Source organism: Schistocerca piceifrons, chromosome 1 (genome assembly GCF_021461385.2).
Source record: "Schistocerca piceifrons isolate TAMUIC-IGC-003096 chromosome 1, iqSchPice1.1, whole genome shotgun sequence".
Classification (NCBI taxonomy): domain Eukaryota; kingdom Metazoa; phylum Arthropoda; class Insecta; order Orthoptera; family Acrididae; genus Schistocerca; species Schistocerca piceifrons.
The window spans coordinates 1,126,743,711-1,126,770,510 of NC_060138.1; the positions used below are offsets into that span (position 1 = coordinate 1,126,743,711).

Genomic DNA, 26,800 nt, shown 5'->3' on the forward strand with positions numbered 1-26,800 from the left:
CACTTTATTTATAAAAAAAATGGTTAAAATGTATAACTGATTCTACAAACAGCGGCCTATTTACCAGTTCTAGAGAATGTACCACTTTTGCTGATTTTTCGAATAGGTAGCTGCACTTTTTGAGGCAATAAAAGTTCATATTTTCCACTAGCTGAAAAAAATATACATTATTTTCCCCTAAGAATATTTTTAAATACTTATTTGTAAAATGCATTAATTCTTCTTCTTTCTTCTGCAGTGCTTCAAGCTCCTTCTTGGTGCCGGTGCAGACACTGCAACTGTTGATGTGATTGGCAGAACAGCACTCCACAGAGCACTTGGATCTAAAGATAATTTTACATGCTTGTGGGAAAGATGTCCCAGTTTTGGAGATGGCATTGACAAGAAAGGGCAACCTGCTATTATACACGCACTCTCCTTTTTTCGGTACAGTTCTGGTATGCCTTGCGTACTAGAACTCCTTCTGAAGGGAGGTGCAAATCCTGACATTCGTGGCAAAGATGGAAAGACAGCTTTGGATATAACATTAGAAGAAGAACTTCAACGGGTGAGGGACTCACTTTAATATGTGGAGTATCTTTTGGATTAGCATAATTCACTTCCTAATCTTCTCATCATCTGTCTCTGAAATAGGGAAGAAATGACACAAAACTCTGGCAAATTTTGAGTAAATCTAACTTTTTCAGTTCATTAATAACAGTAGGGTGGAAGAGGAACAAGTATAGCTAAAGAATATCATGTTTACAAAATCATGCATTGAAACAAGTGTGTAGCAAAAAAGTGATCTAAATGAAGCAAAAATTTCATGTTGTGCAAGGAAAGTTACATTGTTAATGTGTGGCAAAGCAGGTTCTGGTGTATGAAACTGATGTGATTAAATAAATAGATTATTTATTTTTTTATTTATTTGTCCCGTGTATCAGATCAATACAGAAGCTTGTACAACTGATATGGGATAAGTCAATACAGAAATTCATATTCCATAGGATAAAACAATACAAAATTACATATTACAACACAGTCAACATGAATAGCATACAGTATTATAAATAGCAAGCAGGAACATTGTAATGTTGATAGTGTTATTTTTACATATGAAGCACAGGTTCTAACAGTTATGACTTCATATGTTTTATTATCTTAATTTCTATGTACTGCATGAGAGAGCAAGATGACTTGTATACTCCAAGAGTAACATTTTTAAATTAATTTTTTCTTAATTCTACACATAACATATGACGTGGCTGGCATTGGCTTAAGTGATGACTGTTTTGATGAACTTTTGTTCACTGCCACAGGTCAGATTCCAAAAATCCCTGGTTGTTCTATCTGTATTTGTATTTGTATTTTATTTGTCTCATAACATACATTTACAGATCATCCGACCGTGCTGTACACGAGACACACCAATTTTAGACTCATGATATACATAATTACATAATTCCCTAACACTACTTCTTATTAGTATAGGTTTATATTGGACATAGTAATATTATTTAATTGGTTTTCTTATGATGAATAGTACATTACCTTTATATATGTACACAATATTATACACAATGCTATAATAGTAAACAGTCACACTATTTAAATGAAGGCCATAGTAATATTATTAAATTGTTTTTCACAAGATGCAATAGTACATATCTTTATATATGTATACAGTATCATACACAATACTATAATATTAAACAGTTACACTTATCAAATGACAGTTTCATCATTCATAAATTCCTCAACTGAGTAGTAGCATTTTTCCACCAGGAGATCATATAGTTTTCTCTTCAGTGGACCTATCTCTATGCTCAGTGTATCTCTACCCTGGAGTTTATTGTAAATTTTCATTCCCATGCACTGGGGTGTCTGTAGGTAAAGTTTTAAGTGATGTGTTGGAAGCATGAAATTTTCTTTGTGTCTATTGTTGTACAAATGTTTGAAATGGTTTTCTTCCATCAGCTCATTTCCATGATAATTTCAAATATGTACAATGCAGGGATAGATAATGTTTTTAGGTTTTTGAATAATTGGTGCCAGGATGTTCTAGGAGTGACAGCACACATTTTTCTAGCAATTCTTTTTTGATCTAGCAGAATTCGTCACATGTAGCTTGAATTTCCCCCCAAAATTGAACCATATCTAATTATGGATTCAAGGTAACTGTGGTACACTACTTTTCTGCAGCTTAAGTCTGTTATACCAGATAGTATATCCATTGCAAAGGCAAGGCTGTTTAATTTTGTAGTTAAATAATCTATATGTGCTTGCCAGGTTAGATTTTTGTCCACGTTTAGTCCCAAGAATTTAATAGCCTGAGCTTCGTCGATCATTTGGTTTTTATGTAGAGTACTGATGTCGCTGATTTTTGATTGTTTGGTTCTAAATTGAGTAAATAGGGTCTTTGAAAAGTTAAATTTAAGGCCATTTTGTTGAAAAGTTAAATTAAAGGCCATTTTGTTGAAACCATGTATCTAGGTTGTTTAGTGTGTATAACACCATCCGGAATTTCTCCCACATTTTGTTTTTCAGGGAGTATTGAAGTATCATCAACAAACATGACTGGCTGGGCATATTCATACCACAGTCATACCAATATAAAAAGCTGTGCAATGATTCCAGCAGAGCTGGTAAATGACATGGCTGCTTTCACAAGTGGCCTGGCGCCTGATGGGGTAGGATAAATCTGTGACATGTCTGCAATAGGAGGTGCTGGATGGGTGGATTAGCACCTGGATCTTCCGCAGGAATGTGATCCTTGTGGCAAGGGGTTGGGATCGGGAGCAGCATAGGGGTGGATTGGATGTTGTGGAGATCGGCTGGGTGACAGTACATCACTTTAGGAGGAGTGGTAAGTATCTCTGGCAGGATGTCCCTCATTTTAGGGCATGATGGCAGGTAATTGAAGCCCTGGCGAAGGATGTGGTTCAGCTGTTCCATTCCAAAGTGCAACTGGTTGATGAAGAGACACTCCTTTGTGGCTGGTTCTTGGAGGTGTTGGGAGGGTTGGAGGTGTGAGGGGAAATGGTACGGGAGATCTATTTGTGGATTAGGTCTGGGGGATAGTGGCTGCCTGTGAAGGCCTTGGTGAGACCCAAGAATACTGAGCAAGGGAGTTCTTATCACTGCATATATGCTGTCCCCAGGTGCCAAGGCTGTATGGGGGATATTTTTTGGCGTGAAAGTGGTGACAGCTGTCGAAATGCAGGTACTGTTGGTGGTTGGTGGGTTTAGTGTGGACAGGGGTGCAGATGGAGCTGTCGGAGAGGAGGAGGTCAACATCTAGGAAGGTGGGATGTGGGGTTGTGGAAGACCATATGAAGTGGATGAGAGAGAAGGTGTTGAGATTGTGAAGGAATGAAGATAGCCTGCATTGGACTTGAGTATAAATCATGATGTCAACAGTGAACCTAAACCTGACTAGAAGTTTGGCATTTTGTTACTGCTAGGTTTGAACAACATGAAAGTGTTATGGAGATTCTGTGGGAACTCATCTGGGAATTCCTGGAGGGAAGCCAATGTTCTTTTCAAAAAACACTATTGAGAAAATTTAGAGAACTGGCATTTGAAGCTGATTCCCAAATGATTCTGTTGCCGCCAACACAAGTTCCACATAAGGACTATGAAGATAAAATACAAGAAAATATGGCTCATCTGGAGACATGTAGAGAGTAATATTTCCCTTGCTCTATTTTCGAGTGGAACAGGAAAGGAAATGGCTAGTATGGTACAGGGTACCCTCTGCCTTGCACCATGTGGTGGCTTATGAAGTATGTATATAGGTGTAGATATAGATTCTTACAACACATTCTCCGCTCCCATACGTATCCCAATCTCCATCTACACTAACATACTGCCGCCATAACCTTCAACCAACAGTCCCCCCCCCCCCCCCCCCAATTTCCTATCATCTCCTCCCCATTCTTGTCCTTGCCAACTCATCCGTCTGTCTTTCCCCTCTCCTCCCCTTTATTGCTCCTTTTTTCCCCACCCCCTGCCTCACAACCTCCTGCTGCAGTGCTTGTTGGTGTTCTAGTCCCTGCAGACTCCACCAGACAGCATTTGTCTCTCTCCCCATCCATACACTACTGCCCCTTCCCCTTCCCCACACACTCCAGATTGCTGCTTGGATCCCATGTGATAGCTGCATTTCAGCCTGAGACACTGGAGCTGGCAGTCATGTGTACATGAGGTGTGGTTACTTCTGTGTATGAATGGTGTGTATTTCTCTTTTGCCGGTGAAGGCTGTGGCCGAAAGATTTATGTATGTGTCTTTTAATTGTGCCTCTCGGTAACTCAATGTGTCTCATTAAGGAAATGATTTAGTTACAGTCTCTAATTTTATTTCAGGAAACATGGCTGCTGTTAGAGGCTGGAGCTAGTTTTTCACATTATAGCAAAGATGCGCTTAATCAAATTTTACATGTGGCCATAAGGTGTTATGAGGTAAGGCAATAACCACATAGTTTTCAGTACTGTTTATAATTTTGTATATTAATTATTTTCAGTTACTTGTAAAAAAAATAAATATAACTTGAGCTTTTATGTTTTCAAAATAGCATCTGACACAGTTAAAAAATTAATACTGAAATGATAATCATTTGATATTGTCAGAATTTATATCTTTATTCATGATGAATTTTGTGATATTTCTCTGCAGCCCTCTTGTAGGTGGCAAGAAGTCTCTTCAGTTTCGATGATATGTCATCTGGGGTTTAAAGAGTATTTTCAACAGCTTTCCAAATGATTCACAAGTACACACAGAATGTACTGCTTCATAATAATCATTGCATTAAATTTTCTCCATTTGTTATACAGTTGAAATACAAAAATGGGGGCCAATCTGTAGCCACATAATAAAAATACACAGTGAGCAGGAAACATGTATATAAAAGAGAAAGATAGCAGCTGAGGTGTCAGGCAAATTCCTTCTCAGAAACACTTTGTGGCTGGATATGGAAGAGGGTTGATTGGCAGGGAGGGGTGTTTGATAGCCTTTGGCTAAATAATGCCATCAGAAATCTCGGCTGCAAATGATCTATTTTTATATTTCTGTTGTTGAGTAGTGATCTATTCTCAAGTTGACATTTACAGAAATAGTTTGGGCTGTATTTAGGGCTGTGAACTGTAGCAGATATTTATGGCTGGCAGTTCTGATAATTCTTATGTTTCAAATACAGATGATAGGCTCATGTGGAATCTATCTGAGATGGCTCTGTTGTACGTATCTGCCTTACTGAAACTGCAGCACCATGAAGGCAGCTTGCAATGAACATCACATTAACATAAGCTATACTACATGTTCACATATGCAAATGATTATATCTCATGTAAGGTAATTGGTTAGTTGCATTCTCCACAGATCATTTGAACTATTCTTTGCTCAAAATAATATTAAGTCAGTTTGAAGGCTATGCATTCATGATTAGTATTAACATTAATTAATGTGTAGCTTTGTTAGGTCAACAGCCACAAATTCAAAATTTCTGTTTGCACTAATTGTGATCAGATCTGATCTAACTTTAAAATGTGTTCCACCTCTGATACAAATATGTGATCCTCCACTCTTTAAGGTAGGTCTATAGTAAGCATTTGCACATTCACATGATGGTAGCACGATAGGCTGTTTTTCAGTATCTCTACACCATTGCTCTAGCTTACCACCATGCTGGTGAACATTTTTGATGTATTACATGTTTTGTTGAAGAATAGATAATTCCAAGAAAATTTCTATGGGATATGCCCACACCTGTGAGGTACATTCCATCTTCTGCATACAGGATGAGGAAATCCCAAAAACTGTTTAAGTTACTCTTAAGGGAAGGGAGCGTGTTGTCATGGTTTTTCCTACTCCTCCTGTTTATGACAACAGGTATTTGACCACATGTGGTGCCCACCCACCCGCTGTACTCTCAGTAAGTCCATCAACCCCCCTTTCCCAGTCCTGTTAAGGTGCAGACCATACCTGTTGTAGTCCCATCACCCGATAGTCCCCACTGGCACCATTGTAATGTATTCCTGATCAGCAGTCATCAGCACCATCTCCAGCTGCTCACTGACTTGCCATAAAGCACTGCCAAAATGAGGCCAGTCATGCTGATGTAACAGCTAAACCATTCTCACATTGCTGCCACCAGTTAGGGAATCATCTTATTCAGTTCACCACTGATGTGGTATATCTTGTACCCATCCAAACTGTGCCCTGCTCCAGCCACTGTCACTGCCTGATCATCTTTTTTGAAATTTTTACACAAGGGTGCTAAACCCTCAAACACCTGGTCTAGCCCAACACTCAAAAATGTTGGTAATCTGATACTCCTCCCCTAACTTCTTCTATAACTGAAGACCAACACCTCTTCCATGACTATTACCTGACAGCAGTGCTCTCACCCTTTGAAGGAGAGACCGACACCAGCCACATTGAAGCACTGAAATAATTCGATAGTGAAAGTTGAAAATTTGTACCAAACTGGGACTCGAACCCAGATCTCCCACTTAACATGAGCAGTTGCCTTGGCCATCTGAACATGCTTCCCATCCAACTCAGATTCTCAACTTGTCAATGCTAGTAGCATTCACTGTCCTTTCACATACTTGCTCACACCGAGACCTGTATTCCTGCTAGAGGCACAGATTCTATTCGGGCATCTGCACTGAAATTATGAAGGCAGTCATGCCTACAGATATACTTCACAGGGTTGTTTGTATTAACATCTAAAATGCCCCAGAGCAATGTAGGTGATTCTGAGATGAGTAATTTAATACAAGACAGAGGGGGGCTAAAAGTTTGGAAATACCCCAAAAGTGGATCACAAATATTGAACTTGTGACGTCACCATGTAACGTACCTACCCATACACAAAGCATCTAGGCTTGTTGATCCTACCCTCACTGTTATGGAAAAATACTACACACCGCTCTGCTAGGGTACTCTGTTTTCATTCTTCCATTACCTGATGCGATATGATAGTGTTCTTGGTAGTCGTAATTTAAGACTACGATGAATCAGTTTACATTTATAAATACAGAGTAGCATAGAAGAGCGATGTGTAGCAATGCCCCCTACCAGCGAGAGTATGATCAAGAAGCCCAACTGCTGCACGTGTGGCAAGCTATGTCATCTAGTGGCATCACACATTCAACATTTGTCATCTGCTTTTGGGGTATTTCCCACCATTTGCAGCCCCATGTGTCTTACATTAAATAGCTTATCTCAGCATCGTCTATGTAACTTCAGGGTTTTTTTTTTTAATGTACACTCCTGGAAATTGAAATAAGAACACCGTGAATTCATTGTCCCAGGAAGGGGAAACTTTATTGACACATTCCTGGGGTCCGATACATCACATGATCACACTGACAGAACCACAGGCACATAGACACAGGCAACAGAGCATGCACAATGTCGGCACTAGTACAGTGTATATCCACCTTTCGCAGCAATGCAGGCTGCTATCTCCCATGGAGACGATCGTAGAGATGCTGGATGTAGTCCTGTGGAACGGCTTGCCATGCCATTTCCACCTGGCGCCTCAGTTGGACCAGCGTTCGTGCTGGACGTGCAGACCGCGTGAGACGACGCTTCATCCAGTCCCAAACATGCTCAATGGGGGACAGATCCGGAGATCTTGCTGGCCAGGGTAGTTGACTTACACCTTCTAGAGCACATTGGGTGGCACGGGATACATGCGGACGTGCATTGTCCTGTTGGAACAGCAAGTTCCCTTTCCGGTCTAGGAATGGTAGAACGATGGGTTCGATGACGGTTTGGATGTACCGTGCACTATTCAGTGTCCCCTCGACGATCACCAGTGGTGTACGGCCAGTGTAGGAGATCGCTCCCCCACACCATGATGCCGGGTGTTGGCCCTGTGTGCCTCGGTCGTATGCAGTCCTGATTGTGGCGCTCACCTGCACGGCGCCAAACATGCATACGACCATCATTGGCACCAAGGCAGAAGCGACTCTCATCGCTGAAGACGACACGTCTCCATTCGTCCCTCCATTCACGCCTGTCGCGACACCACCGGAGGCGGGCTGCACGATGTTGGGGCGTGAGCGGAAGACGGCCTAACGGTGTGCGGGACCGTAGCCCAGCTTCATGGAGACGGTTGTGAATGGTCCTCGCCGATACCCCAGGAGCAACAGTGTCCCTAATTTGCTGGGAAGTGGCGGTGCGGTCCCCTACGGCACTGCGTAGGATCCTACGGTCTTGGCGTGCATCCGTGTGTCGCTGCGGTCCGGTCCCAGGTCGACGGGCACGTGCACCTTCCGCCGACCACTGGCGACAACATCGATGTACTGTGGAGACCTCACGCCCCACGTGTTGAGCAATTCGGCGGTACGTCCACCCGGCCTCCCGCATGCCCACTATACGCCCTCGCTCAAAGTTCGTCAACTGCTCATACGGTTCACGTCCACGCTGTCGCGGCATGCTACCAGTGTTAAAGACTGCGATGGAGCTCCGTATGCCACGGCAAACTGGCTGACACTGACGGCGGCGGTGCACAAATGCTGCGCAGCTAGCGCCATTCGACGGCCAACACCGCGGTTCCTGGTGTGTCCGCTGTGCCGTGCGTGTGATCATTGCTTGTACAGCCCTCTCGCAGTGTCCGGAGCAAGTATGGTGGGTCTGACACACCGGTGTCAATGTGTCCTTTTTTCCATTTCCAGGAGTGTATATATGCGTGGTGACTGTTCTGTTGGACACGTTTGACAGAATAGACACAACAAAAATATGGAATAGCCTCTTCTGCCTAAGATTTGCTACTTCCCTATCCTTCCTACTCATGTGCAGAGCCTACTGCTCATTTCATACTTGTACACCATCTTGAAGCACCTCTCCCTTCATGTCTGGCAGCTGGAACCTGTTGCTGGTAGACACAGCAAAACTGTCAGACCATGCCCTTCTCCTGCTGGCCTTCCTACCAGCTTCCAGTTCCCAACAACACCCCTCACCACTGCCTTCCTGAATCCTCACACTCTCTCTCCGAGCTTGATCCAAATGTGCCCGAAGAGTACAGATCTTCCTTTTGTGCTCCTCTGTTGACCTATTCCTGCTGCATATTTTGCAGTTCCAGGAGAGTGCGTTGGTGACTTCTCCAGAGTTCTCCCTGGTATGTCCCTCCCCCAGACCTCTTCCGCTGTAGTGAAAAGATTTACTGTAGTTCCCATAATTCATCCCACTTCTTACTTTCTTATGACAGCTCCCACAGTTTTCACTCAAGGTCATATTTATAGCAAAGGAAAGATATGGTAAATATTTGAAACTAAAGGCTATTATAAGATATATCCATTTATTTCAGTATAAAAAGAATGTAACCTCCAATAATGTGCTGAGTTCACTACCAGTGCAAGATTAGTAATGTCACATGAATGTAAACAAAATGCTGTTTGTCAGTCTCAGGCGGCTGGCGCGCTGCCAAGATGGACTTCAGCCACCTTATCGGCGGGGTCAAAGGTCAAGCGCTCAGAGAGCTGACGTAACATGCTGTTGCATACTCTATGTCGACAGATTCGAGATGTACGCTTACAGGTTTTAAGCTACGCTACAGATCTTTGGGCTACGCTACAATTCAATTTATTTGTGGAAATACAATGTACAATCACCTACAAATTTAACATATTCACATGTACCTTTACCTTTAATCCATATAAAAACAGTTTCATTAACAGATATCTTACGTCTATTACGTGTATACAAGGAAAAGGGTGAGGGTGACATATATGTTGATTTGCCAAAGTCTTTATTTGCATTTTCAGTAACATGATATGTTCGGTATGCTATGATGTCACGGTCAACAAAGCTTTCCAGTCCTGATACATTGGGTACGCCTGTTCCACCACGTACAACAGCGACTGTTAGCCATCCATTTCCGTGGGTAAACGAATCATTGATGTCGATGCTGAAATTCAGTCTGCATCCACAAAAGACTGCAGGTCCGTCCAGTAGAGAGTGTGCAGCAACAGATTTGATTGTATTCTTTTTCTTGTCGGCGGCGGATGTGGTCATTTCAACGTCTTCAATTGTTTTATATATAGTTTGTCTTGCACGACGACTGCGCCTGTATCTTCTGTGTGTGTGTGTGTGTGTGTGTGTGTGTGTGTGTGTGTGTGTGTGTGTGTGTGTGTATATAACATACAGACACAAGCAGACATATTTAAAGACCTATAAAAATATATGGGGAGAGATAAAGGTGAACCGGAAAGAAACTGGAGATCTGGAATGAAAAAAGGCGAAAAGGTGTTGGTTACAGCTGGGCTATGTTGGACTTGGGTTGGTAGACAACGATGTGCATAAAGGTTAGGTGGTTGTGTTGCCGCCAAAACACGTTAAAGGACGGAGAAATTCGGGAAAATTTCGAAAAAAATTTACAATAAAAACTGGTTTTGACAAGCCCTGTAAGTGGGTAAGGCTTACAGAGAAACTGAGGGAACTCATTCCATATCTTTAGGCCACAGGGTTACCAGTTGCACAAACTTGAAGATCAGTTTAAACAGGTAGATGCAGTATTTATTGACTGGAAGCACAGCACTCATTATCAAAAGTTCAGTTGAATGGGGTGTCAAAGAAAATGTGTGACTGAACTGAGGATCTCTCGGTAGAATGCACACAGTTTTTTATCTAGCACGGAGAGTCATCAACACATGTGTAAATAACTTCATATGTATCCCATGGTAGTTGGTTGGGACCATTACTGTTCATGTTGTATATTAATAACTAGCAGCCGATATTAAAAGTGACCTCAGGCTTTTTGCAAATGTTGCATTTATCTATAATGATGTACTAATGTAAAAAAAAGGTGTACAAATTAGATGTTGATAAGATTTCAAAGTGCTGTAAAAATGAACTTCTTGAGACCCCACACTGTTGAGAACAGCTGCCTTTCAGAAATTCCATAGCGTCTCTTGTGCTTTGATAGCATCCAACTGGCAAATGAAAGAGTGTGGTGCCCCATTGTCCCTGCTACATTCACTCTCTGGAACAACATCCCACCCACACCAAAATCCAAGCCTAGTTGCCAGGCAGTAAGGCAGCATCATGTCAGTATGGTATAGAATTTTGCTATGCCACAAACTATCTTTTATTGTATTGAAATCATCCTCACAATCTCCCATTCTAGACATGACACGTTCTTCTTTAGCAGCCTACTGTCTTGAAGAATTTAAACAATGATTGTCAATAAACTTGCAGTAGAATGAACACAATCCCTAGACATGATATAACTTGTTTTCAGTTTTGGGTGGTGGTACACTCTTCTATCACAGCAAGATTGTCAGAGTTAGGTGTTGTATCCTCTGTCAACAGTTCATATCCTAAAAAGTTGAGATTGGATTTAATGAACACACAACTTTTTAGTTTTAATTTCATTCCTTCCACGTGAGTGTGGAGAAGACTTCCTCAAGTGGGCAAAATGCTCTTGCCACTTAGTGGTTGCTACTAAGATTCATTAGTGGTTGCCCTAGTATGTGGTTTAGTGGCCATATGAACACTGCTATGGATACGAACAGACCAAATGGCACCATTTTATATTAACACAGTTTACCTTCATAGGGAAACACCATGCACTTGCAGCAGTTTTCAGTAAGAGGGACTTGCCACAAGCCAGTAGTCAGGCAGTGCTGGACATTAATCACGTGCCTGAAGTTCTGAATCAGCTCATCTATGTCACCAGGATGATATTTTTTCAGCACTGAGATGCTTATTTAACTGTCTTGCAGCCAATACAGTCCTGGCTGTATTGTCTTTGTTTTTAACTACAAATATTAGATTACACTATTAGTTTCTGCTGAGTTCAATGATGCCCCACACAAGCTTTTAGTGTAAACTCACCCTTACTTTATCCCTGTTCACCATGGGTATAGGATATGACCATTCTTTAATAGGCTCATTATTGCATATGGTACACAAAATCAACAATGTTCCTGGGTTTGTTTGAGACCACATCCTGCTAATCACACAGTAACAGGAAAGAGCTGGCAGTTGACTGAGTACAATATTGTGAGACAGATGTGTGCATGTGAGTGAGTGTGTGTGTTTGTGTACAGGTGCTCCCTACAAGCTTGAAAAAGGAAGTGCATTCTGAAAGCTAGCAAAGCTTTGTACCTTTTGTTTGTCTACCTATCAATGATGCAGCACTTCTACCTTTCTGTGAGTCATCCCCTTTATTCCTAAATAACTCATAATTTTCAACCATAACTTTCTGCACATTATTGCACCGCCAAGTGGCTCCTTTAATCCAGACCTCATTCCACCATCCTTCATTACTCTTTTCTTTATTTAGCTTCCCTCTGTTGTCCATCCATTTCTTTCTCATACGTTTCTTTCCTCTCACCTTTGCGACACACTTTCCTCACACCTGTCAACATTTTTTAACTCCCCCCTACAACCACAAGACACCTTTGCTCACCACATCCAACACCAACTTCTCTTCTCAATGCTATCCCCCGCCACCTTCCACAGTGGACCCTTTCCCTCACAAACCTGGTTATACAATACATGTTTCCATGGCACAGGCATCCCTGAACCATTTCACTCCCTCCACAAAATACTGTTACAAAGCAATTCCCATTACCTACACCTCATCACTCAAACTGAAATCCTGGCACTTCAACATTTGGAAGAACATTCAAAAAACCACCTCTACAAGTTATCCAACATGCTGACATTCTACTCTCACCTTGAGACACCATTGTCCAACCCCCATCCTACCCACAGTGTTTCTCCTTGTCAACCCCTCATAGCACCCTGATTCTGCTTAGTTGACTTTTTCAACTAACCATGTCCTCCAAAGCCCCCTATCAACACTTCATGAAATCCAGAGCCAAAACAATCCCAGATCACTATCGTTAAACTCTCCACGAAAATGCTCACCCCACAGAAATTTCAATCCTATCCAAAGGCCTGACATTAAGCCCTGCATCTAGGATTGAAAGACCTTGTGAAGGACCTACTCTCCTTCTCCCACTTTATACAGTGAAACGCTTCTTTTCCACCAATCCTCCAACCAAAGCCAATCCAATCCCAGCATCAAACCCTGCCTGTCCCATTCCAGGAATTCTTAACTTCCAACCTGACCTCACTACCCTTCCCCAGGTGACGCTCTAAGAACAACAACCTTTCAACAGAAGGAAGGACTGCCCTACACAAACTAAAAATGGATCCTGACCTGATCATCTTCCTGGCAGACTAAGGTTCCACAACTGTCATGATGAACCAGAGTGACTACCTGGCAGTGGACCTCCAGCAGTTGGCTGACACCTCCACCTAAAAGCTCTGCCAAAGTGATTCCATCCCAGAAGTCCAACATAACCTCCAGTCCCAGCCGAAACCCTTAGGTCCTTCCCAGAACCTCTATCCTGAATCCATCTCCCTACTCACCCCAACAACAGTCTACACACACATCTTTTACATGCTACCCAAAATCCACAAACCCAACAATCCTGGGTGCTCCATTGCTGCTGCTTACAGTGCCCCCATCAAAAGAATTTCGGCCCTTGTTGATCAACATTTCCAACCAATTGTCCAAAACCTAGCTTCCTGTATTAAAGAAAAATCACTTCCTACACTAGCTCTCCACCATCCCTACACCTTTAGCCACCAGATCCCTACTCATTACTGTTGATGCAACATCCCTGTGCACCAACATCCTTTGTGCCCATGGCCTTGCCGTGATTGAACACTACCTCTCCCAGTGCCCTGCGAATTCCAAATTCACCACTTTATTCCCTGTACACCTAACCAATTACATCCTGACCCATAATTACTTTGTCTTTGAAGGGAAGGTACACAAACAAATTTGTTGCACGACCATCAGCACCTGAGTGGCACCCTACTATGCCAGCCTCTTCATGGGCCATGTAGAGGAAAGATTCCTAGCTTCCCAAGACCCCAAATCCCTGGTATGGTTCAGGTTTATTGATGACATCTTTATAATCTGGACCCAAGGCCAGGACACCTTACCCTCATTCCTACACAACCTCAACACCTTCTGTCCCACCCAATTCCCCTGATCCTCCTTCACCCACCATGCTACCTTTCCAGATGTCAATCTCCTCCTCCCAGATGGCTCCATCTACACCTCAGTCCACATCAAACCCACAAATCACCAACAGTACCTGCACTTTGACAGCTGCAACCCCTTCCACACCAAAAAATCCCTCCCATACTCCCTGGCCACCTGTGACAGATGCATCTGCAGTGATGAGAACTTACATGCCCAGTATCAGGACTGGAATGACTGAACCACGTGCTTCATCGGGGCTTTCATAACCTATCATCATGCCCTGAAATGAGGGACATCCTACTCAAGATACTTCCAGCCTCTCCCAGTGTTGTGTTCTGCCACCAAGCCAACCTCCACAACATGCTAGTCCATCCCTGTGCCAAATCCACCCTCAATCCCCTGCCAAAGGGATCATACCCCAGTGGAAGAGCCAGATACAAGACCTGCTCAATCCACCCATGCAGCACCACCTACTCCAGTCCCGTCTCAGGCTTATCCTACCCCATCAGAGGACAGGCCACCTGTGAAAGCAGCATTTTTATATACCAGTCCTGCAGCAGCCAGTGCACAGTGTTTTACATTGTTATGACAACCAGCCAACTGTCATCTAAGATGAATGGTCATTGCCAAACTGTTGCCAGAAACAAACTGGACCACCCAGTGGCACAACATGCAGCAGAGCACATCATGCGAGATTTTAGTGGTTGCTTCACAACCTGTGTCATCTGGATCTTCCCCACTACCAACAATTTTTCTGAGCTGAGCAGATGGGAGCTATCCTTACATCAAATCCTTTACTCTTTTATCCTTACTGAACTAAAACCAAGGTAACTTGCTACCTCCCCCCCCTGCCCGTAAGTGTGCCAGTAACCCTACCCGATTTGTATCTCCACATCAGCTAGTTGTGTGCTGTTATCTCAAACCCTAGACTGTGAAATCATGTGTCCAGCAGTCTGCCACCTGCCCCCTCTACCTGACCCATAGCTAGCCCAGAGATGACTCCCTACTCTCCCACAAGCTGCTAGACACTTTCCCTCAACCCCCTCCCTGTCTCCTGCCTCTCTCCATCCCTCACCCTACCCCATCCCACCCCCCCTCCCCCCACCCCACCCTGCATCATCCCAGTACTCTCACCGTGAGCCAGGAAAGAGCTGGCAGTCGACTGAGCACAATGTAGGGAGACAGATGAGTGCATGTGAGTGAGTGTGTATGTGTGTCTGTGTGCATGTATTCCCTACAGGTTTGAAAAAGGGCATGAATTCTGAAAGCTAGAAAAGCTTTGTACGAATTGTTTGTGTACCTAACAATGACGCAGTGCTTCTGCCTTTCGGTGAGTCATCTCCTTTACTCCTAAATAATTAATAACTGAAATAACTCATCCCTGTTCTCCTCCATCAATCCCTTGGTATCATTTGCCCAATTTCTAATGTTGTCATTTACATCTGGGCCACTAATACTGTTGTCCATGTGTATGCTAGTTGCCATTTTTTCACCAGCAAGTGAACATTTAAACTTCACTCACATGCTATTTGCCCCAGCATTTAACTCTATAAACCAGTGCTGGTAATTGATGTCACCTGCATGTTTGGCCTAGCAGTATATGAGGGGTTTTCAATAGATAATGCAACACATTTCTTCTGAAAGCAGGTTGGTTTATTTAGGATGCGAGTAAAAATATTTTTCTCCGCTCTCTTACCTACAAAACCACATTTTTCAACATTAACCCTGTTCCCTGTGACAGCCTTATGCCACTTTGCTGGGAGAGCCTGTATGCCTGCATGGTACCACTCTACTGGTCAATGTCAGAGCCAAAGTCTTGCTGCATCAATAACCTCCCCATCATCCATGTACTGCTTCCCAATAAGTACATCCTTCATTGGGCTAAACAGATGGACATTGGTAGGTGCAAGATTCGGGCTGTAGGGTGGATGAGGAAGAACAGTTCATTGAAGTTTTGTGAGCTCTTCTCGAGTGTACCGACTTGTGTGAGGCCTTGAGTTGTCATGGAGGAGGAGAATTTCGTCTGCATTTTTGTGGTGATGAACACACTGAAGTCATTTCTTCAGTTTCCTGAGGGTGCCACAGTATGCTTCAGAGTTGATCATTACACTACAAGGAAGAACATAAAACAGAATAACTTGTTCAGAGTCCCAGAAGACCATCACCCTGACTTTACCATCTCAGGGTGCAGCTTTGAACTTTTTCTCTGGAGGAAAGGTGGTGTGGTGCCTATCTACAGATTGCTGTTTTGTTATCAGTTTGAAGTGATGAACCTATGTTTCATTACCTGTAATGATGTTCAACAAAAAATTGACATGATCAGCCTTGTAACACAGAAGCAACCCCACACAGGTGGCCCTTCATTGCTCATTATGGTCTTCTGTTAGCCTTTGAGGAGTCCAGTGGGCACACATCTTTGAGTACTCCAACTGGTAGACAAGTGTGTCAGCACTACCAACTGGGATGTCCAGTTGTTCAGCAAGGAGTTTGATTGTGATCCATCAATAACCTCAAATGAGAGTGTCTACACATTCCAAGGATGCATGAGTCACAGCTGTGTGCAGCTGACCTGCATGCAGGAGATCGGACAGGTTTGCACAACCTTGTTGTGATTATGACAGATGCCGCACCCAGTGACTCACTGTGCTATTTTCACTGCCAGATCTCTGTAGACATTCTGCAAGCACCTATCAATATCTGCGATGCTCTGGTTTTCCAACAAAGGAAACACAATGACAGTTCTCTGCTTTGAGTATACCTCTGTTACAGATGCCATTTTGAAGACTACAAATAGCAGTGTAAAGATGAATGAAATCAGTATTGGTGTCAGTCGTGTTGAGAAGCAGCTGAAATCATTAAGACTGAACAAAATTCTACGGCCTGATGGAACACTAGTCAGATTCCTTACTGAATTTGTGGCCAAGTTACCCCTGTTCTAACTATATTGTATCATAGATCCCTCAAACAAAAACCTTTGCCCAGTTCTTGGAAAAATGCACAGGTCACACCCGTCTATAAGAGGAGTGGTAGATGTGATCCACAAAACAACTGTTCAATATCCTTGACATCAATTTGCTTTAGAATCTTAGAACATATTCTGAGCTCATACATAATGAGGTATCTCAACCAGAATGACGTTCACCATGCCAACCAGCATGGATCCTGAAAACATCCTATGATGCCATGTTATTTCCTGTACCAGGAATTCTCAGGGCAATTTTTTTCAAGTTTAAGTAGCCACACTGAAATCATAGAGAAGCTGTAAATCAGATAAAAGTGATGCAGTGTCAACAGACACAGAGAAATAAATATTGACTTAAAAAAATTCTGGTAAATGTTAAAATCTACAATGTGTCATGGGTGCACAGTACCCATGCTGGTATAAATCTTTCTTGATACATGCATTCATGGTTGATTTCGATGGTTGTCTCATACTCTGTCTTCCGTTTGCAACAGCTAGTACATAGGTTGCTTGCTCAAGGTGCAGATATAAATGGCAGATATAGGCCTAAACGCAGGAAGTCAACAGTAAATGGCCACACAAGAAGATGTTTGGTGAGTTAAGATTCTGTTTATTGTATAATGAGTTCTTTTCTAATCCATTATGTATTTTCACAGTAGACTTTTTTTTTTTTTTGCAGGAAGGGGCAGTGTCAGACTGTAATTCAGACACAGGCCCATTAACAACTGACTTGTCAGGACATTCTCCAATATTTGAAAACCTTTGTTGTCCAAAGGTAAGCATCTGCTTTATGGTCATAATGGCAACTATCGAGAACTTTTTTAAAGGAAGAGAGTCATCAACAAATACAAAAATTCTGACTTCTATTGATTAGTAATAACATATGTTAATTCTGATAACTTCAGAAATACTTTCTCCCAATCTTTTATGCCTTTTTTATTTCAGTGTTTAGCAGGTAATGAACTAAAACAGGAGCAGTTACTTTGATCCCAGAATGAGATTTTCACTCTGCAGCGGAGTGTGCGCTGATATGAAACTTCCTGGCAGATTAAAACTGTGTGCCCGACCGAGACTCGAACTCGGGACCTTTTGCCTTTCGTGGGCAAGTGCTCTACCAACTGAGCTACCGAAGCATGACTCACGCCCGGTACTCACAGCTTTACTTCTGCCAGTACGTCGTCTCCTACCTTCCAAACTTTACAGAAGCTCTCCTGCGAACCTTGCAGAACTAGCACTCCTGAAAGAAAGGATATTGCGGAGACATGGCTTAGCCACAGCCTGGGGGATGTTTCCAGAATGAGATTTTCACTCTGCAGCGAAGTGTGCGCTGAATGAAACTTCCTGGCAAATTAAAACTGTGTGCCCGACCGAGACTCGAACTTGGGACCTTTTGCCTTTCGCGGGCAAGTGCTCTAGGAAGGTAGGAGACGAGGTACTGGCAGAAGTAAAGCTGTGAGTACCAGGCGTGAGTCGTGCTTCGGTAGCTCAGTTTGTAGAGCACTTGCCCACGAAAGGCAAAATGTCTCGAGTTCGAGTCTTGGTCGGGCACACAGTTTTAATCTGCCAGGAAGTTTCAGTTACTTTGATAATCTACTAAATAATGTGATCTAGCTTGTGACGAGGTGATTAGTTACTTGTTCCATATACCACATTAATAATGAATACTACAATGTGGAGTTTATCAAACAGACAACTATTCTATACATGCTGAAGTCAACGTAATTTTGACTGAAAAATGAGGGAAATACATAGATGGAAAACTCTGACCTTCTATGACAAAAATAAAGTGTCTGATAGACAGTGTTTACAAATATAGATTTCTGTTTTGGTCAGCAATGAGCATCTTCAGGTCTTGATGCTGATTTACTGCTTCAGTTTACAGAGCTGTTTGATGCCAACATAAGCCGGTCGTGACACTAGTTTCACAAGCTATGACTGATCGTGGATTAAAACAGTGATCCAGGAAGTATAGTATACATTTCTTTTATTTCTATCAATGACCAAAAAACTTGTGGTCCTCAGACTACCAGTTACTGTAAACTGAAGTAGAAGACCAGCACCAAGATTTGAAGATGATCATTGCTGATCAAAGCTGGTAGTCTAAGGACCAAAAGTTTTTGTGGTCATTGATAGAAATAAAAGAAAATTGTTCTGTAAAAAAAAGTTGTCAACTACAAACTTGTGGTTATCACATAGAATCAGTTGGAGATAACACACTAAGTATCGAATATGCATTTATTAATCACTGATATGCAACAAACATGGCAGTAGAACAAGTCACATGTCGAAAGTGAAAACTAGAACAAAGCAGTCCAAAGAAGCAAATGTCACACCACAGAGACAACCCCACCCCCCCACCCCCCCTCCTCCAGTAGTGCGGAGCATGGCGGAGGGAAGCTACATTACAAAAATTCATAATCTTGGTCCCAGTGTAACGGTTTTAGGCGGCAGCTGGCATGGGAAGTGGGGGTGTCGGTGTTGGTGGTGCAGGGGTCCCATGATTCCAACAGCTGCATAGGTGGAGTGAGCTGAAGGCAGGTTGGTAGTGTCGGGAGGCAGACTGATGAGTGACCGTGCTGGTTTCAGTTGATTAACAGACACAGTCTGTGGCCGTCCATGTAGGTGGATGACAAACATGTTTGTACTGTGATGAGGGCCTGAATAAGGAAGCTGCACGGCTTCTTGCACAGTGTCATCCCACAATATCACAAAGTTGCACGGAGCAAGGACCTTGGGGATGAACACAGGTGGGGTGGGATGGGGGTGAGGAAGGGGGTGTGTGAGGCTGTGCGATGTTCGTATGTACCTGTTCAACCAGGGCGAGAAGATCCTCGGTTGCAGCTGACAGTGAATCCTCAAACGAACTCAGTGGGAAGAGGGAGGAGTTCACCGTATAGAATCTCAGCGACTAAGGCATTCAAATCTTCTTTATTGGCTGGGTGAATACTCAGCAGGCCCATGGGAGGGCCTCCAACCATAGGTCACCATGGCACATTAGCCTGGCCTTGAGTGTGAGGTGCCACTGCTTGACCAGGCTGTTTGCCTGTGGGTGATAAGCTGTAGTGTGAAATTTGGTTATGCTGCAAAGTTCACAGAGTCGTGCAAAGAGGGCAGACTCAAACTCAAATCCCTGGATGGTCGTGAGAGACAGGGGACAGCAAAGTGAGCGGGAGACAGGGGACAGCCAAAGCTAGCAACCCACGCTGAGATGAAAGAACGGGCAACGGTTTTGGCCATGATGTCAATAAATGGGACTGCCTCGACCCAGCGGGTCACACGGTCAATGATTCAAAAGATGTATGTGATGCATCTGTAACCATCGGAAGGTGGGAGGGGACCAATGACGTCGATATGGACGTGGCAGTAATGCCCATTTGAATGTCAAACTTTCCCAATGGAGGTTGAGCATGCCTGCTGACTTTGCTGCACTGGCACGGGACGCATGCACAGCTCCAGTTGCAACAGTCAGGCTTCACGCCAGGCCAGACAAAGCGCTCCATAACCAGCTTTCACGTGGCTTGCATCCCAGGGTGGGCTAAACCGTTCAAGGCAGTAAAGACCTTATGGCAAAGAGTGGTAGGAACGAGGGGGGAGGCGGGGGGGGGGGGGGGGGGGTGTGCCCATAGAGGTGTCACAAAGGACAGGGATCGTTGACCTAGGTAGTATATGGGGCTGGATAGAGAGCAATGATTCGTTGTGTGATATTGTTTGCTGTATACCATCATCGTCAGCTTGTATGAGCGTAATCCCAAAAGTGAGGTCTCCTATTTTTTTATAAGTACATAGACCTGTTTATTTCTACAATGGTTTACATCAGTTTACAGCTTGAACATTTAGCTATTTTTCGACATAATCACCATTTCTCTCGATGCATTTTTGTAGATGCTGTGGCAGTTTTTGTATCCTCATGTCATACCAGCTCACCGCCATGCTGTTCAGATGGCATGACTGTTGTGTGGTCTCAGGTGTAAAGTATGCCCAGGTTTCATCACCCGTAATGATTGAGTCTAGAAAGTTGTCCTGTTCGGCTGCAAGGCGGTGAAGAAATGTGCGGGAAGCATCAACTCATTGCCGCATGATCTTCAGTCAGCCATGCGTGGCACCCATCTTGCGCACACCTTCCAGTAGTTCAGTGTTTCTGTAAAAATTCTGTGAGCGGTGTTTTGGGAAAAACCAGGAACCAATGTGCAGATATCATCCAGGGTGATCTGTCGATCAACACTGTCTCCTCAGAAATTGACGGTCTCCCGCTCCTTTGTTTGTCGTGAATTTCGGTCCGACCAGCTGCAAACTTACGAACATTTTTGACATCCGTGCACGACTCACCATACACTTCCGTCAATTGGCGATGGATTTCAATTGGCGCCCTTTGTGTTAAAAAACTGAATAACTGCACACCATTCGCATTTAGCGGTAACATCCAATGGGAGCTCCACTCTCAACAGCTGAAAAACCAACACTGAGTGCCTGAGCATGGCTTGCACAAGTTTACACTCAGCGTGTGAAGTACTCTTCATAACAGTGTGACCAACTGCCACACAAACATACTTTTATACTGATCAAAAATAGGAAACCTTACTTTTGGGATTACCCTCATAGTCAGGCACTCCTCCAGCTTCAGCGGTGCAGTTAGCACATAGATGCGGGAAAGGTAGTCTGCCACAATATCCTCCGTGCCTCAGATATAGCATGCATCAGAAGAATGCTGACAGATGTAGTCCATAAGGCGGAAATGCGTCGGCGGAAGGTCCTTAGCTGGATTATGAATAGCATCCACGAGTGGTTTTTGATCTGTATAGCTCATGAAAGATTGCCCCTCAAGGTCACTACAGAAATGTTTAATCACATCATGCACAGTGAGAAGCTCACGGTTTAAAGCCAACCACTGGCACTGGCTCTTAGTCAGTTTCTTGGAAAAGAAGTGGAGGGGTTGGGTGGAGTTGGCGGTGTGCTGTTGTAAAACAGCACCCACAGCTGAGTCACTGGCATCAGTCATGATCGAGACATGGGCCTCAGGGTCAGGGTGGGTGAGAGTATGGCTTTGGTGGGGGCAGTTTTAAGATTACCAAAAGCGTCAAGCATGGGTTTTGCCCACTCCAACTTCCGTTTTCCAATGGCGTTTTTGCCAGAGAGAGCATAGTAGAGAGCCATTTGGCTGGAGGCAGCTCGACGGATATGGCGGCGGTAAAAATTTGCTATACCCAGAAAACGACAGAGCTGAGCATAATCCTCAGGGAGAGGAAGATTTATGGTTTCGACATGAGAACTCGTCAGTTGGAGGCCGTAGGCAGAGACAGTATGGCCTAGGAAGGTAACTGATGTGGAGCACAGTTGAGATTTATCATGGTTGATCACCACACTATTGGCAGTGAGGGCCGAATGGAGTGCATCGAGGTGAACTTGACGTTCCTCAGCAGAGGAGGAAAAGATCAGTATATCATCTAAGTAAGCATAAGCAAATGGTAGAGGGAGCAAAATGGAATTAATGAACCGCTGCCACGTCTGCGCAGCATTTTTCAACCCATAAGGCATGTAACAGTATTCAAATAGGCTAAAGGGTGTGATGATGGCTGTCTTCGAAATATCTGGTGGCTGTATAGGGCCTGATGATATGCCTTGGAACAATCTAAAATGGAGAAAAAGTTTGAACCATGGAGTAATTCCGTGAAATCCTGGATATGTGGGAAGGTGTAGTTATTGATAATGGCGTGAGCATTAAGGGACCTGTAGTCCCTGCACATACGTAAAGTGATGTCCTTTTTGGGAACAAGATGGATAGGTGAAGACCAGTTGCTATTGGAGGGGTGGAGGACACCCAAAGCCAACAAATCCAGAATGATCTCCTTTGCACACAGAAGTTTGGAAGCGTTAAGTCGCCTGGGCTTATAATGATCAGGTGGGCTGTCGGTGGTGCGAATCCTTTGAAAAGTGCCATTACTGATGGCTGATACTTGTGTAGGAAAGTTGGCAATAGGGGTCAAGAAGCTATCCACAGGCAACATCGGTTCACTGACCTTGGTGAACTGGGGTGGCATAGGCTGAAGTTGGCGATGGAAGTCATGATGTTGGAGCGGAGCATGCAGATGTGTCTTGTAGATTTGTCTGCTTCAGTGAGAAAACAATAGCAAGTGGTGGAACGCTCAGCACAGGAGCAGATTGGTGAGAAGATGCTGTAGAGGGTTGTGATGGAACACCTTGTTGTGGGTCTGCAGATAAGTGATGTTTGGTACGCCGTACATGTGGCAATTCAGCTGAGGTAGACATGATGCAGATGCATAAGGCATTGTTCTGGCTGCGGAGTTCGTCAATTTGTGAACACACATCTGACAGGTCAGGGAGCCATGTAGTAATGTGCTTGACCAGGGATGCATATGTGGAAAGCATATCCAAGGAGGCTGAGAGCAAAGTCGTCTTGAACTTGTGTGAGCATGGAACTGTAGAGCCAGATGCATGGTGCAGCGCGGTGGCCTGCAGGTCTGGTGAAAGTTCATAATGGTGTAAAAATCCAACCTGATCACGGGTTCATCCACATCGGCAATGTGGAAGGTCCAAGGGTAGGTGTGAACCAGTGATAGGTGAAGTGACATCTTGATGGAGTCATGAACTGCAATAGGAGAAAGAATGGCCGTGATCAAGGCAAGGGTTGAAGGTGATAGTGCGTCGGCAGCGTGCTTAGCTGGGATTTTGTAATGTTGGCCAGTGCCGATGAGAAAGCAGATGCCTGTTGACATGTCTGTGTCATAGAGGTGTTGTGCTGCTGAAGCGAGTGGTGTAGCATTGGATGTTAGGTGCCGTGACGGAACGTGGTGGGACATGACGCCTAAACGTGCCACCCGCTGGTCTCATTTGGGTAGGCGCAAAGTGCATGGCAATTGCAGGTGGCATCCCTGTAAGTAGTGTGGAACCAGCACAATGGGAGGGCCAGTTGGTAGGGTAGTGCGGTGTGGGAGAGAGCCGCAGCTGACTGTGTAGGGCCTGGTATCCGATCGAGTTGCTGCTCAGGTGAGGTCGGCGGCTGTCGGGAGCCCGCTGGCAGTACCTCCTGTAGGCCGCTATGTGGCAGCTCCTAACTGACAGCTGAGGCACTGAGGCAAGTGTGCTGGCCTCTACCAGCAGGGCGCAGAACCAGAGGTGCAGGTATGCCAACTGAGGATGGTGGAGAGGTCGTTCGTGACAGGCAGCGTTGGTGACGAATGATAGCATAAGCCTGATCCGCCTTGTGTAACTGAACCTCTAGTGGGTCGGTAATGTGGGACAATAGATGAATGCAGATCCAAAGGCATTTTGACCATCCACAACCTCCAAAGTGCAGCATCAGGTAAAGCTTGATCGTCGATGAATGCATGTAGGCGCCGCCAAAGCTGTGAAGGGGTATGGTCATCAAGATGCTCCTTGTAAATGATGTGGTGGATAACCTCCGCTGAAGGGCAGGAAAGGTGCTCAATAAGCACAGATTTGGCCATCATATATTTGTTTGAAGTGGGCAGTGAGAGTAGCAAGTCACTGATGAAGTCCATATGTGTGTAGAGATGGCTCATCAGGCAGACAAAATGGGCTCCATCTTTGGAAATGCCGTGGGTGTCCAGGAGGTGGTCCACTAAGGCGAACCAAGTTTTTAGATTGTCTTTTTGTAATGCAGGTAGCTTAGGGAACCTGCCTGGTAACACTTGTTGAGGCAGCACCGGCAGATGGAGATTGTTGTTGTCAGAGCAGGACGCCTTCAGTGCCAGAAGTGCGGTAGTGGTGAGTGGTGCGTCGCTCAAGGTCTGTGTGGGGTGGTGGCCACATGCAGCACACAGTGTGGAGAGAGCGGGCATATTAAAGTGGGCACGGTGCATCCAGTCTGCAAGCCTGATGAAGAACGTGGTGCGGGTGTAACGGCCGAAGCTGTTGCAACAGCGGGTGGGAGGCAGTTGCATTGAAGCCACGGGGGAGCTGACACAGTAACCGGTGTGGGTGGAATGGCCGGCACCAATATGAAAGTGGGTAGAAGGCGGTCTTGGAAACTCGCATGGTCAAGGCAACAAGCATCGCCGTAACGGTGTGTGGGGGCTCTGCTGTTGTGACACTGTGTAAATTAGAATGTGCTACCCCTGTGCATAATAATGGTCAATTCACAGTTCTGGAACTTTGCCGGCATGTCAAGCCATCCTGTAGGTAATGGTGTACATGAAGGATAAACCACAATGTCTTTAACTGGAAGATCATTCACATTGCCGTTAGTCAGCGTGCACTGTCCATGTTGTGGCTGTTGTGCTGCCATGCTAGGCGGTGGCCCTGTTGTGCCCGGTAAGTTTAGGTGGCCTCTGGTGTGGCCGGGCATAAATAATTGTTCACTTTTAACCAAATTCGAAGTAGGTTTACTTGTCCACTCAAGGTCACAAACATAGTTAACGGGGTCCGTTACACTTGCACCGAAAGACGCTGGTAGATCCATTGTGGCAGAAACAATGTGGGTTGGCACACGAAGTTCATAAATGGCAGCAACAAGCACAAATTAAATTGCGGTGAGATGATGACGTTGTCAGGGTCACCACTGTGGTTATCACATAGGATTGGTTGGAGATAACACACACACAATATGGAATATGCATTTATTAATCACTGACACATAACAAACATGGCAGTAGAACAAGTCACATGCTGAAAGTGAAAACTAGAACTAAGCGGTCCAAAGAAGCAAAAGTCTAAAGATAGGGTGCTCTGCACCAGAGATGCAACACACCTGTGGGCAAAGTGGGGTTTGCATCATCTGCATAACTGCAAACATGTTTGTGGCTTGGGTTGAAAGGGAGTGGGCGGTGAAAGACTGAGGTTAATAACCTAAAAAAATAACTTTACTATTGAAAGCCAGTGGCTATCTTCAAAATCTAATAAATGAACTTGAGTTAGTATTATTCACAAGTTTTTTACACCCATTTTCTGGCAGGCTCATGTTAATACCCACCTGTTACCTATATGGTGGCAACAGTTAAGATTCACAATTGCAATGTAAAACAGATTACTGAATGCCAGAAGGAAATGATTCAGATTGTGGTAATAATTATTTAGTACTATAAATGTGAATTTTGCAGTGTACAGATTGTTTGAATGCTTAGTGTAATGGAGTACTCCTTATAGGAAAGAATCCATGCCATGCACTTGTCTGTATGATTTGCATATTCTGTAATGTTACTTAATTACAAGAACAATAATCTCTGGGCACAAAATGAGCAAAATGGTCTAGAGTGAGTGTTGGCCGCATTTCTGCATTTATTGTCAGTCTCCTGTATGATTACTTTCCTGAAAAATGCTGAAAATCACATAAAATATAATAATACTCGTAATATTTGGGAATATGCAAAATATTCATGAGTGGTGTTACACTTAAATGGGACATGGGCTAATAGTATGGTCTGTTGCAGCCATGATCTTACACAAGCACATGATTGAAGGAAAAACAATGGATATTTTGGAAGAACAGTTGTACAGATTCTATATTTGCTAGTAACACGCTATATTAGATAAACCACTCATTTTACAGAGTGAATAGATGTAGGCCACATAGAAAGTCACTGATCAACATTAAAATACAAACTAAATACAAAAACAAAAAAGTGTCACTTTATAGAATCTGTTTTATAATATATAAAGCAGAGAGTATGTATGTGTCCCCGCAGTCTCCTCTCAAACCCCTAGATCAATTTTAACCAAATTTGGCACAGAAACAGCAGGCCTCATGAGTATCAGCACTGTGGGGCTTATAACCTTCTAGCTCCAATGTAAGCAGAAATGTGGGCAAAAACGTGTTTTTTCTAGACCCTGGTGCATAGGCTGCCCTGTATGACAGGCATGTTCT

At 44.0% G+C, this 26,800-nt stretch overlaps 1 protein-coding gene across 4 annotated transcripts in view; it reads left to right on the forward strand.

The window, feature by feature from the left end:
* LOC124779626 (serine/threonine-protein phosphatase 6 regulatory ankyrin repeat subunit C-like) overlaps positions 1-26,800 on the forward strand; it is a 279,597-nt gene that overhangs the window by 102,853 nt on the left and 149,944 nt on the right. For all 4 annotated transcript variants that reach the window (XM_047253722.1, XM_047253726.1, XM_047253723.1 and 1 more), the window contains 4 exons: positions 239-547; positions 4,345-4,440; positions 17,457-17,555; positions 17,642-17,737. In XM_047253722.1, coding sequence (XP_047109678.1) covers positions 239-547; positions 4,345-4,440; positions 17,457-17,555; positions 17,642-17,737 — 600 coding nt within the window. The remainder of the gene's footprint in view (positions 1-238; positions 548-4,344; positions 4,441-17,456; positions 17,556-17,641; positions 17,738-26,800) is intronic.